General features: G+C 42.1%; 1 protein-coding gene across 1 annotated transcript in view; it reads right to left on the bottom strand.

Annotated features, from left to right (window-relative positions):
• The window catches only part of tshz2 (teashirt zinc finger homeobox 2), a 96,797-nt gene that overhangs the window by 40,293 nt on the left and 41,776 nt on the right, over positions 1–14,728 (bottom strand). Inside the window, exons 2-3 of the mRNA XM_020619002.1 lie at positions 14,592–14,708; positions 10,998–11,112 (exon numbers count right to left, since the gene is read on the bottom strand). Of these exons, the coding sequence (XP_020474658.1) occupies positions 10,998–11,112; positions 14,592–14,663 (187 nt within the window). The 5' untranslated portion in view covers positions 14,664–14,708. The remainder of the gene's footprint in view (positions 1–10,997; positions 11,113–14,591; positions 14,709–14,728) is intronic.

Consider the following 14,728-nt stretch of genomic DNA (forward strand, 5'->3'; position numbering starts at 1 on the left):
CATAGGGAGAGAGAGGAGAGGAGAGGAGAGGAGAGGAGAGCAGGAGGGGAGGGGAAAGAAACTCAGAGCATCATGGGGCCCCCAGCAGCCTAGGCCTATAGCAGCATAACTAAGGGAAGGCTCAGGGTCACCTGATCCAGCCCTAACTATAAGCTTTATCAAAAAGGAACGTCTTAAGTCTAATCTTAAAGGTAGAGAGGGTGTCCGCCTCCCGAACTGAGACTGGGAGTTGGTTCCATAGGAGAGGAGCTTGATAGCTAAAGGCTCTGCCTCCCATTCTACTTCTGTGGACTCTAGGAACCACAAGTAAACCTGCACTCTGAGAGCCAAGTGCTCTGTTAGGATGAAGCAGGTACACGTGCTGAAACTTCAGGTTATAGAATGAAGTCTGCACCAAATTGCTACCTCTTTGCAAGGTTTCATGTCTGTTCACTGCCTCCTTATTCAGTCTAGGGCAGCACTTTACATTTATTTTCATTACCAACTAACCTGCCAATTATTTCAAGTTTTTCCTGACTGACACTCCTAAAAATATTCACTTTACTATCAAATAAAACAAAGGCAGATCTTCACAGCCTACAAGCTGAGATGGTGAAAGATTAACTGATAAACAGAATAGCTTCAGATCAACTGTTCAATCGACAAACAATTTAGTTCTAATATAACAGTATTCCCTAAAAGTGAGCAAATGTATTCAAGTATTTTACTTTTGCAGTGACTTCATACTCCACTACACTTCAGAGAAATGCTTGTTACTTTAAATAGACATGATGAACTGTTAAGTTTAAACGACCCTGCTGTAGCAAATGCTTCATTACTGCTGCTGCTTGCGTTTGATCCTCACACCTTAGCAATGTCTGGCAGACTGGAGCTGTACTTTTAGTCCAATATCTTTACACTACAGCCTCTAACTTTGGTTGCTTGCCTTTCTTTTTAAAAGCTACTCATGACCTAATCAAATATGAAGTTGAGGTGATGGATGACTTCATCTCGGAGAGACAACACCCCTTAGAGATCCGGGCTCACCCCGCATTACAAATGGCTTCCTGATAATATTCCATCACCCTATTTTGTGCCTGTCACTCACTTTGCCAGTGATACCAGAGACCTCCCCTGAACTCCACCTGAACCTGTGCCATCAATCACGGCTCAGATCAAGCGCGGGCCATACCTGTCTGACAGCTCTCGACACCCGTGTGTACACAAAGCGTGCATGTGCGGTGACAGGCGCTACACCGGCGTCCACCGGTATCTCACCTTATCTCTCCCAGAATGGCCTCGCTCCACTGCTGCTCACAATCTACTGCATCCCCGCGTCGCGTCACGTGCACCTGCACGGTGGCCGGCCCACAACTTTCTGATCAGCGCTTGTATTTCAAACTTTTTACCCACGGTTCATGCGTCAGTGTCAGATCCACATGCAGATGGTGGAATTTGTCATCCTGTAAGTCTTGATGAGCTTTTCTTCCCTCACATGGTTGTAATTCTCATACCTGGCTGCCTGAGGATTTTCCAGGATACAACCTCAACAGATTTCACTTAAGTGTGATCCTCTGCTGTAACAAAAGACAAACATATGTCTTGTTAGTGCTTTTTTTGTCCAGCCACCTGTGGCTCTCTGAAGTGAAAAAGCCAATATGGAGCAATGTTAAGAAAGTAATGAAACAAACTGTAATTACTGTCTGTGAACTTTGCCTTGTGTTTTTATGACAGGCTTAAAAACTCGAATTGGAACTGAAGTCAGAGATATGTTTGAAAATAAGGAATTTGAAAATCTTACTATTCACACAAGTAGATGTTTCCCAGAACCTGAAATCAGATTATTCTGAGGTTACATCTAATCTCTGACAGTTTGTACATACTCTGAATGTTTGTGAGAGCAGCTAAGCTTGATTTGCAGTCAAGTCTGACACACAATAAGCGCCCACGCTCTTTTTACGTCACCCTTAGCACCTTTGGAATTTTCACAAACCGTTTACTAAGTGTCAACGAAGCAACTTTTGATGGCAGCGGGTTTTAACCTCTCACCAGCTTTGTAGCTTTGAGAGTGTTTGATTTAGCTTCGCAGTCAACTCTGGACTGTTCACAGGTGGAGACTCGCATGCAGTCAGTTGTAACCAGGGAAAGTACAGGAGAGGCGAGACAGACAGTCATCACACGGTTCAGACTGTGTGATGTGACTGCAACTAAACCATACATCAGGGAACCGTGGCTGATGATACGGGTCTACAGGCTGTTACACATAAACAGAATCACTGTATGTTTGTCTTCAGTCAGTACTACTTCAGACGCTGCCAGTAAAAACAAAAAAATCATTATTCATGTTACTCATTGATATGAGGGATGCCATTAAATTTATGTATGACACCATCTGCTGAGTCAAACTGGAAATATTTTGGGACAGTATGAATTACAGATCAGACACTAAATGGTAATATTTTGTGACTTTTTCAACTGGAATTCTTTGCACCGATAGTCCAAAAAAAATAAAATCTGTGCTCTGAAATAAATGTGGAGAGTTTAATTACTTTAATGAGATACAGATAAATCTGTAATAAAAGACTTCTAACCCTCTTTCCCAATATAGCAATCACGCTGTGATGACCTTAAGGCTCACCGGTAGACACCCACATAGAGCTGCCACCCAGTTCTACAGATCAGTTCATCCATCCATTATCTATACCGCTTATTCCCCAATAGGGAGCCAATCCCAGCTGACACTGGGTGAGAGGCGGGGTCCACCCTGGACAGGTCGCCAGTCTGTCACAGGGCTGACATGTAGACAAACAACCACACACCCCTCACTCCTACGGACAGTTTAGAGTCTCCAGTCAACCTAAGCTTCATGTCTTTGGACTGTGGGAGGAAGCTGGAGTACATGAAGAGAACCTATGCAGGCCCAGGGAGAACATGGAGACTCCAGACAGAAATACCCCGGGTCGAACCCAGATCCTTTGTGCTATGAGGCGCCAGCGCTAACCATCGCTAAGTGGAAATTTTAGTTTTTATGACAAATATTCAGGAACAATATTCAAAATTCTGTTTTACAGATTCGGAAAATAGAGTTGCATATTGTGGGGCTCTGAAGATTTTTGACGGCATGGCCTGACACCCCCCTCTTTGGGCCCAAATATTAGCTAACTATCATTTAACTCATATACTGAGCTTCCATAGGAATACTCTCCCATTCCTTGTCACATTTACTGGCTGTTTGTTTCCTTACTAAGCAAATTAACCTGGACTCTTACGTTGGGTTCAGCCTGTGCAGTGAAGCAAAGAACAATACTGTAACTGAGCTGTTTTATCACCTGATCTCTGACATTTGTCTCTGTTTTCTCCAACATTTCACGCAGACCTAACTGGTTGCATCGTAGCTCACACGCATCAAGTGACTAAAACTGTATTCTAGAAAATCCGAGCGAATGTGACGTCTCCAGATTTTTCAGCTTATCTTTACAGGAGTTCTTCAGTTGTGAGATGGTTGTTGGTTGGTCATTATAGTCCTGATGGACTGATGGACTGATGGACACTTGTTCCCAGGTCACAACTGTAATTCTTGAAACAACATCTAAATAGTTACCTTTACAAGCCTTATGCATAAGAAGGGTAAATCTTAAGACGTGTTTTCAGTTTTCGGACAAGGCAACAGGCCCCAGCCAACATCTGACAGACAGCAACGTGCAGGAGCAGACTGAGCTCAAAGCAAAGCACAGTCTTTCCAACTTCACTGCTCACATTATGAGATTTACAAGCTCTGTGTGGATTCAGGACATTTAAAAGCACACAAGTTTTTGTGGATCCACACCAGTCAATTATCCACTTGAGTAAAATTTGATCTCCAGCTGAGACTCTTTCCAAAACCATAACACTGGACTCATTTGTATTATGTGGTTGAACTGCCTGGCTACGCAGCCTTTCGACAACAGGGACTCTGGTTATAATGCTCCAGCTGGGATCAAAGGAGGAACGTATAGGACATACAACCCGTCTTTAATCCAGAGACGAAGTTTCATCCACGCTGGACAGGCTGTGACTGAAGGCCGGCTTCATCACTTTCAAAGTGAAACAACAACATACAGTGAAAAGCAGCTACTTGATTTGAAGATGTAATTCATGTTCTGCTTTTGAAAACTTACCAAAGCTAAAAACAAACAGCTATTACAAATTCAGAGGATGTCAAAGAAAAAAGAGGAAAAAAGCCTACGTTTCCAGGTGTGTGATTGAAAAGAGGTTAAAATAACACTTTCCCACAGCAGGACTACGTCGCAGCAATGTAAGGATGCAGGTCTGATACTGTATGAAGTGTTTCAGGACCAGGATGGAGTGATCTGAAACCATACAAACAGATACAAACAACATTTAGTGCATCTTGAAACGACACCTTGGTTGTAGATCTTTGATGCTGGCGTTAGGATGCCTCCAGAAACGGACTCAAAAAAAATCTCATCTTTGCCATGCGACAGTTCATTCGACAACACAAAGAAGCAAATGGTGTTTGTAGTTATATGCACAATAGCATGTGGTCCCATCCCGTCTAAGAAGAAGTTCAGCTGAAAGTAGGTGAGGCTGAACGAGCTGATGTGAGTGTTGTCGTCGTTGAAAGCACAGTTAAAGGAGCTTTGTGGGACTCAGCATGTTTGTCCTCAGGGCTGAATGTAACAGATGACAGAGATCATTGGAGCTGTTTTTCAGAACTTACTCCTTTTCACAATTTTATAGTGTACTATAGAGACACAGACAACACAGTGATATTGTTGCACTGTTTGTACCAAACACTGGTAGTTGACAAGTGGGTACTTGTCGTTCTCTTCTTGACAGGTGTTAATACCTCACACTTCTGATTCCATTATTTTGGTGTCTACTTTTGATTTGCTGCTGCCACAGGCTTTGTGTGCATCACAAAATGGACCAGCTGAAAAGTACAGTGTATTTAGCCTAAATAATGCATATAAAGGTCCCCACCCAGTGCAGTACCAGTGATCTCTCAGGTTCATTGTGTGTAGCACTGTGCAAGTGCACACTGATGCAGATTGTGTCCTTTCATTTTGTCATACTATACGATCAATGCCCGGTGAATCTTATGTAAATAGAAAATAAACAGAGGCAGAGTGTTGGCTTTTAGGGTTTGTCAAGCCCAGATACAATCGCCATAGGTAAAAAGCTACTGTTAGGTTATAAACGAACTACACCATGGTGCCATGACTTCAGCGTCACCACCACAGCTTCCAACTTGTTAGCACTTACCTCCTCTACAGAATCCTTCCTTCTTAGCAGCAGTCACACTGTGAGAACTTTGGTTCTGTTTCTTTGGTCTTTGTATGAATTAGACCTACATATCCATCCATCCAACACCTACACTGCATATCCTAACAAGGGTCGTCGCGGTGGGGGGGTAATGCCAGCTGACACTGAGAGAGGTGCACCCTGGACAGACCTACGTACATTGCATACAGACGTATGTATCTGTCTGCCAACAATGGAGACTGTTTTGAAAAAAGGCTGTTGTGTTCCCCATCAAATAGGGAACAAAAGCTAACTGTTAGTGACCCAGCGTTAACCCAAACTGTCACCGTAATTACACAACTTATCAGAAATGGGTTTCATATCTGTCGCTGTCAGTCATTCTGCTGAGTAGGAACAGCGTATGGGCCATGAGGGGACAGGAGTGTTGTTTTAACCCAGTAACACCCACTGAAACAATCTTTCCAACACTGCTGCTTGACCTATTTCCTCTCCTGTAATATGTCGTTAAAGCAGCCTTGTGAAAAGGCTTAAATATTCATGCTCGATTTCAAAATGAAGAGCTTTGAGAACATGGCTCCGCAGGAGGATTGACACAAGCAACAGTGCTCTTACAAGCACACACGCTGAGGCACACCGGGCCCGGCTTAGTCAAAACACACACACACACACACACACACACACACACCCTTGACTGACTTCATCCACGGTGTTGTGCATAGAGCATTAAAGCAAGAGTGAAGATAAATGCCCTGTCAGCGCCTTTAATGATTTATTTCAAACATTTCACTCGATCCAATAAGGTTACAATCTATGGCAGGTAATTGTTTATACAGAAATAGAGGGCATTTTGTGTGTTTTATTGAGCATTGAGCAAAGTGAACACAGTAACCTCAGAAACCGGAGCACTGTCACAAAGACCGGCTGGCTGTTTTAGACTCCAGCCCTCATCACACATATTAACACACAGTGCAGCATTTTGACTATTGAAAATTAGGCTACATGCAGGTCGTGAGGATGAGCATGCACGTGGGTGTCTGATCCGCCGCACACTATTTTTGCCTCCCCACATGCGTGTGCTGCAGTTAGGTAGGGCATCAGAGCGGCCTGTCACTTGTCCCTTGGTATTGCTTTAGTCCGCGTCGACAGTGTGTCCACCCTGGGTTTGTCAGTGTCTATTCAGACCTGACCTGTCTTGTTCAGCACATGGCAGCGGATGCTGATGGACATTTCCAGTTCTCCTTCTCAGTGTCCATCACTCGGCGCAGGATGCATCCCTGACGCATCTTAGTTTGAGCTCCTGAAATTTGTTGACAGTTGCAGAGGGTGGTCTGCAGTTCTGCCAACCTCAATTATGGGAGATGCGATCAGATTTTGACTTGAGGGATGTAGGTTGCCTGCTGTGCATAAATGCTCAATTGTGGTTGATCAATATCTTGCTAATAGGTTCTGAACATTGAAAACAATGCAAATAGAAAAGATGCGTAAACCCTGCTGCGGGATTTTGAAATACAAACCCAAAGGGCTAAGTGATGGTGAGTAAGTGGCATGATTTATTTACTTAGTCCCAGTCCTGGTGGATTCGATTCATTCATCCTCTTTCATGTTTGTTGCTTTGCTGCCAGTCAGTCTCGTGTTTGTTCTCTTAATTTCCTGCGACTTGCTGATGAAAAAGAAGGAGCATTTAATTAGCGCTCCCTCTGTTCTGCTGAAACAGTTAGTGTAGTTTTATAGGACCAGGAACGAAGCTCAAGTCTGTTTCTAATGGAGATGAAGGCAATCAGATAACCAACATTGCCACCCATGCTCTCTTTTCCTCTTCTTGAAGAGGACAACTTCAGCTTTTAATAAACATGTAATAAGAAGGAAAACAGCTGGTAGCTGCACCACAGATGGTGCCGTTCTTGGCATCTCCGAGGAAGGGACCACACATACAGATGGCTCATTATTCCAGCATTTGGTTATGCATATTGCACAAAATTTTATTCCAATGCTTAACAACCAGTATAAGCAATACAGGTGTTACTATTTTTCACGAGGCTCCCCCTGCAAAGTAAGCAGTCGGGATCTTGTTTTGCTCATATCTTTTGATGTGGATCACTCACACGAGCCTCAGAACCGACTTCTCCCTATCAATATTTCAGCGCTGCCTCTGTTTGTGAGGAGTGCCGTGTTAATCTGCACTCAGGTGTGATTCATAGCCAAACCAGCTGTCAGTCTTAACCCAGACTGCAGCTCTGTTTTCAAAGTCCACCTTTGTGTCATTAAGGTAACAGCCCGCAAATACCTCAGCGGATCGTTGATTAAGACAGAGGGAGAGATATTGATCACAAAGCAACAGCAAAGCAAGTGAGCGCAGGCAGCCAAGAGCAAGGCCAACACACATCAGCACGCAACCTTGACCTCAGTGAAATCCCACAGACCTAACTCACAAACTCCTACTGTAGGCTGCCTATCTGCAAACTTCTGAACGCCAGCATCCTCTGTGTATTATTTATATTCAGTCAAATAGAAAATGTCACTGGAAAAGAAAAATAATAACAATAATTTGAATGAAAACAAGGCCAAGGACTTAGTCCCATGAGGGAAATGTGTTCTTGGTTGAATCTTTTTTTAGGTTGACTGTTTTAAATTACAGATGCTCTCTAATTGGCTACGGTCAAATAAAACCAGCCTAATGAGGCATTGCAATCATTTGCTTATTTCCTTTCAAGTTGGTTCCCTTTGTATTTCAGAGCAAAAGCAGAGCTCTTGAGCTTACTACTGTTCCAGGCAGGATATTCTTAGTTACAAGACTATTATGCCTCAAATGAGCAGGTATTTATACTTGTTTTCTGCAACAGAAGAGCTGGAACTGAACTTACTCATTAACTGTATAAACAGTAGCAATAATAAACCCTGAACTTCAGATGTTATGTCACCTTTCTGTATTACTCTGATGACGACTAGCAGGTTCCCCAGTGAAGACAGAAAAAACATCTCACTCCCTGCATCTCCATTATATGATGAACTTAGCACGGACTTCTCCTTTAATGTGATGATTAAATGTGCTAATCACAAATGAAAGCGCCATGTACAGTAGACGCTTTCATCCACCCGCCTGTGTGTGTGTGTCCTCAAACAACCGAGGGATTTTCTTTCAGGCCTTCTCACACTTGACACTCCATGTATGCTGGAGCTGTCCTGCCCAATTTATAACAGGAGTCAATGTGACCTTTATCCTAGCAATGACTATAATGTACTTTAGCACATGTCAGTCTCAGGTCAGGATCATCCCCTGCGTCATATGTTTTGTCTTGCATGTTTTACAGTCACCAGAGACACACTGCTGCCCCTCTGTGCTGCAGCCTGTTCCACTTAAAGTGAATTTAGAGAAGTGACAGCTTCACAAACATGGAACATGTTATAACTATAGAGACAGTTTTCAGAGGCCGGATTTAATACTGCATGCTCTTGTGGACATATTCCTTCTACATTATTGTATTTTCAAACATATTTATAGCTAGCATCATGTATTTACGCACAATAATTAAACAGTAACAACAATTTTGAACCCCGGTTTAATAATAATCCTGTTTTTCACTTTATTCTTGTCTGCAACAAATACGGGACACAAAGGAAGCCAAAACATTTACAGTTCTTAAAAGCACAGGTAGGCTGCACAAAATAACTGTCACATGTTTTTGGCTCTAATTTCCCCCCTCATACTCATATTATTGCTCATCAGCTAAGTTGTCAGGTCCGCTACATCCCTTTGATGGCATCAGTGACAATTAGCAAGACGATGCCACACAAAACCATCTGGACAGGCACATCTCTCGTTGCTGAGGGAGACAGTTTCTGGTGTGACAAAAATAAATCTCAAGGTCACTAGCTGTCATTTTTAAAAGTATCAGATTTCTTCAGAGGTAGATTTATGGGATTGGGTTTATTTTGAGAAGGTTTACCGGCTAATGACGAGGTGTCTTAGAGACTGTTAAGTGGAGATGAGGAATTAAATCAGTAAAATACACAACTGGGTCTGTGTTGTTTCTGTTTTTTACTACAGCAATATATGTTAATGTCAGCATTCAGCAAATAGCAGCAAATCGACGAGGTGATATTCGGGGATCTATTGTATCTATTTTTATACATTTTTAACACAGACAGACGTGCGCAGCTTTTCTACCATATAGCTAACAGACCTGGCATGTCATCTTTCCTGTACACTCAGAAAATACAATCAATTATCAAGAGGGGCGGGAAATTGATTTTCCCCTTCCCCATACGCAGCAAATGTTCCACATAAATATAAGATGCTTTGACAAACCTTTCTGTATTAAACTTGAAGGGCCCTGGCAATGAAAGTCAGACTAAATATGACTCTGTTAAGGCCCAGTCACACTAGCATTTAAAAAGGCAAAATTCTGTGGCAAAATTAATTCACTTCATGAAATCACTACACTCTGTGGGTTCACATGGGGGTGAAGGAAGCCATGCCATTTTTGGTGAACTCTGACATACAAATTTGTACCGCTGACCACTGACAAGCCATGCTGACAGTGCTGACCTCTGAGGGCACAGAGGGGCAGAGTCTAAAACCAAAGAAGCTGTCTTAGCTTATTATCTGTGTTGATGTGTCCACTTTTATTTAAACTGCCAGAGTTATAAACTGTCAGAAAATAAATTACTCCACAAAAGGGGTGAGGTTTGCAGACCATTAAGAGACAATGGTATAAATAAATCTTTAGCATAAACTGTGAACTTACTCCCTTGTTAGCAACCAAGCTAACAAGCTTGCTAACTGACAGGGAACGCCGATTAAGTATGCTAGCTAGTTTCTGTATATTTGAATAAAATTATATATATTTACATAATAACAGACAGGTCGCACTATTGTCACTTTTTTACAAACCATAACATGGCCAGGATTTCCTGTGCTCGTGAGAATATGAAGTTGCCATCATGCCGTGTTGAATTTTGGGTAAATGTGCTATTTTGGTGGGATCACGCTCATTATCCATCACAGAGATATACACTACATACATCTATAAGTTAATTTAAAAGATAAATACTATCCCATACGGCTACATTCAGTAGCAGAAGCTTCAACTACATTCAAACATCCACTCTAGTGTTCACTTTGAGCACAGACAGGACAGAAACTGATTCATCTGCAGTGTTTGTGTTATCTGCTGACAGCTGCTAGCTAATGTTAGCTCCCGAACCAAGAGCTGAGATCAGGATGCAGAATCATTTTTCAGTCTGCAGGTAAATACAGCACCTCCCTCCCAATATTCAACACGGCACGACGTACCTTCTGTGCTCTAGAGATCTGGAATGTGAAACTACACATTATCAAGCGCTGACTGTCTTTCGAGAAACTATCATCATCATATTTAATTTGTAATGTCTAATTAGTTCTTGTTCATATGAACATCTTTCTTTTCTTTACTTGTATAAAGTATATGTTTGTTTGTTTTTCTTTTTACGTCTGCTGGTTTGGTGTACTCTTCATCTTGTGTGCTTCTTATTGACAGTTTTCTTCTTTGGTATTTTTACATTGTGTTTTCCTCCTTCTTTTTTTAGGTCTGATGGCTGTTCTATTTCTATTTTCTGTTGTATGCAAATAAAAAAAAAAAACTAAGCTGAGAACCAAACATAAGGTGGGAGTAAACAATGAAAGTACAACGTGAATGGAGCTCTGAGAACTGTGACCTGTGACTAACTAGCGCTGGCACTGTCCCAGTCTGATAGTGTGTTAGCCATTAGCTCACCGGCTACAGTAGCTTGATGAGAAGCCCTGGAAGTAGCCCTGACGTCACCAAGCTTCTGGAAGGGCCTATTTCCAGAAGACGACCAGATTTCCACTGTGCCAGTTTCTGATATAACCTGCAATAATTTGGACATATAACAAAAAAGAGAGAACTACCTTGAATGGTTTTTGTTTGGAGGCCATAGGCTTTAACATTACCTATCACATTACAGTTCAGTCATCATCATTCCATTTCAACGGCTTTATTTTTGCCAACAGATTTGATCAAGGTTGCAGGGCAAATGGATCATTAAACAGAAACTAGAACACACTGTCATTGTTCTGAAGAGCATGTTCGATGCAAACACTGCTCTTGCTACAGTAACTCATCTGCAGCTCTTTCATTGTGTGGTCCCATGATGCTTTTCTGCTTGTGTGTCCATACATCATGTTTGTGCAGGCTGTACTAAAGCAGATCCCCTACAGAATAGAGTGTCATCCACACAGAGTTATCCCTCACCACCGGCTGACCGTGGCATTATTCCGATGGGGACTGTTTGACTAATAAGCATTTTCGCTTCACAAGTGCTGGCTCTAGTCAATGCTGCTGCTCTGGATATACACATTGTATAGAGGACACCTTGATTTGAAAAAAGAAAGGTGGCCAACACTATTAAAAGCACTCACTGGTCCGGAAAACACACTGTGATTTCATTACAAAAATCATATAATGGTTGTAAACACAATAACAAAGTTGCACTTTCGCTTGAAGAATTTGCAGTGTATGTAAAACAAAAACACTTCTCTCTCTAGCTGATTTCTTTTGACAATTTACACTTGAATGCACAAGATGTATCCCTTTTTGTTTGATTTGAATTATTACAAAACAGTTGTGGGGGTAAACAAATACTTTACTGAGCCAGAGTGGAAGCAGTCTAATAAGTGTAGTACTTGATTTTAAACACACGGGCATAAAGAAAAGCACAGGCTCAACACTTGGTCCTAAAATCACTTGCAGTGAGCCTTCCCCCTTTAAGTGAAAAAGTTCAGCTATTTCCATTTCAAAAACATGTTTCTGGAACAAAAATTAGACATTTGCTTTGGGATATCATCAGGTTAAGCATACAGTATGTATTTCTGCATATCTGAGGTTTTGTATTGTTAAAGCAACCTCGTAGTGCGCCATACATATCAGAGTTTCTACTATTTGGTATCTCTGATCAGTAAATAGGTACAAATCTCTGTAATTAAATAAATGTGCAGTATGCTTCAGGCTGATTCTTTACGGTTTGAGCTGAAGGTGAGAAAGAAAGCAACAAAAATACCTCTCTGTGCTGGTGACAGCCACACGTTAACAACTTTTTTAGCTCGGTGATGCTACCTCAGTGCTTCCCTTGGACAAACAAGGTTGTTTCTGCTCAGTCTGTTGAACCGAGTACTCGCAAAGTTACCGGCAAATTTGTTTTTTGTCAATGTTAATATTCGGGTCTGTGCTCTAAATGTTTGTTGCAGCCACCAAAACAAATTCTCAACGAATTCAGTCCTGATATGCAAATCTAACTCTGGGTTCTGAGTTCTGTGCTGCTGCGTCCTTGCTCTGCGGGTCCAGGTCCAGGTACTGTAGGTAACGTGTGACGTACTCCCACCTCAGCAGACCACCCTGACAGCGTCTGCCTGTGTTGTTAAGACTTCCCCTGCAGAAAGCCTCTCAGCACAGAGACTCGGTCCATGGAGGTTTCTGCCATCAGATGGTGTACAGCGTCCCGCAGAGCCTCACGGTAGGGCTTTGGTAGAAGTTCAGCACACATGAGACATCATCATTTGAAAAACATCTGTCACTCTGACAAATAATAAGTGCATGGGGCCTCCAGGGAAAAGGGAAGTGCAAGCTCCATATTTTATTTCTTTCTGTACAACGCCGTGACTGACTGTGTTTGGTGTGTGGTGAACTGTACTTATAGCTAATGTAATGCATGTTCACACTGACAATTGACATTTTAAGGGCATTACCCTTGACAAGGCGACCTGGACAAATGAAAGGGAAAGGCAGAATGATTTATCGGGGGGCTGACGAAACATTTTGATTTACTTTTTTTTTTTATGTCTGTTTGGAATGAATCCTGAAGACGTATACACCACACCCCTGCGTGAGCCGTCTGCACAATAGCCTTCTGACCTGAGATCAGGTAGGGCTCTATCTCCCCAGGGCGCTTGCAAAGCCAAGACAACACCACTCTGCTCTCCTTTTCTAATTCTGCCAGTTCCTCCTGGCTTAATTGAGAATTTGAACAAACAAATTAATCATTGCAGCCCATAAAAATGACAGGATTCATGCAGTAGCATTCTTCATTCTCTCTAATTTGTTGTGTGTTGTCGACCCCCACCCCTCTTCCTGTGCCTTTTCACAAACCCCCACAGCATTTTTTGTGCTGAATCTGCTAGTTTACCCCCTTATGAAAATTACAAATACTTGTCAAGGTTAACGAGTTAATATTCTCATTCAATATTTATTTTATGGGCGAAAGAAAGCGTCTCCCTTCAGCGCGTCCTCTTCCAGTGTGAGGATGGGTTTGTTAATCAAAATGACAAGGACAGTGTCCTTTTGATAATCCCCTGAATCATCGAGAATAAAAAATGAACTTTATTAATCAGCGGCCTCTGATTAATTGTCATGAAGTGTTGCTCATCCATTTCCCGTGCATTTCCGTAATTTTCACAGAAGCCTAACAATCTCCCCGATGATTTGAAGCCTTTTGAGCTGGCGTTGCATTCAGCAGCAATAAATAGCTGGGCAGCACACTCTTCTTCCTGGATGAGCTTTTGCACAGCAGACTTCTACACAATTTGCATTTTAGAGATGGCATTGTACAAAAACGTCAATACTGACACTAACATCAGTTTAGTAGCAGCCATCAGTCTGCCTTTATGTTTGTGTCCTACATCAATACTGCAGTCTCTGCCTACTTAATCCTTGAAGCACAAATATATTGCCCATTCCTCTCCACGTGGAAACAACAGTACAGTTCAGCAAGCTAGCAGCTGGTAAATGAAACCACGTACACACAAACACCTTGGACAGGGAGGACCTCCCCACAGTGAAACATCGCCCACAAATCTTTCTTCCTTACAGAAGTAGGACAATTAATTCTGCATATGTTGATGGTATTTATGATTAATATATAACACTGAATGTCGCTTTCACAGTGCAGGGAGCAAGGTTGGGAATGTGATGTAAATTACATGAGTGTGTGATGATGTGTGGTGCTCATTTGCTCTGAAGTGATGTCCATGAAACAGAATACACAAACGACAGGAAAGTTTCATATCAGAAGGGCGTCTCTCTTTTCTGTCTTCCTCCTCAAGGGGCCCAACAAAGAGATTTCAAAATATCCCCATTAATCAGCAGTCATCCAATTTATCGTATTTACCTACCTATTATTTTTACATTCAGTGCCATATTTAAAAGTCCAGCGCAAAGGAATTGCATGTTTAACGAGTGCACATTGTGAATTTCAGCCTCTTCAACAGATTGGGTGGCTCACATGCTATTAATTGTGGAGGTGTTTTATCCATTAGAATGAATAATTTAAAGGAAGTGTTAATAGGTATCCCAGACCTGACCAAAGGAACGGAGACAAAGTGTTGTTGAATGACGTTTCATTACTTTCCCTCTGATGCTGCTCTTCATTTGTTCTCCTGTGTCGTTTTGGGGTCAGCGTGGTCACAATTAAGCCTGAAAAAAATTACAATATG

The sequence above is a fragment of the Monopterus albus genome, unplaced genomic scaffold (assembly GCF_001952655.1).
Source record: "Monopterus albus unplaced genomic scaffold, M_albus_1.0 scaffold212.1, whole genome shotgun sequence".
NCBI classification, from domain to species: Eukaryota; Metazoa; Chordata; class Actinopteri; order Synbranchiformes; family Synbranchidae; genus Monopterus; species Monopterus albus.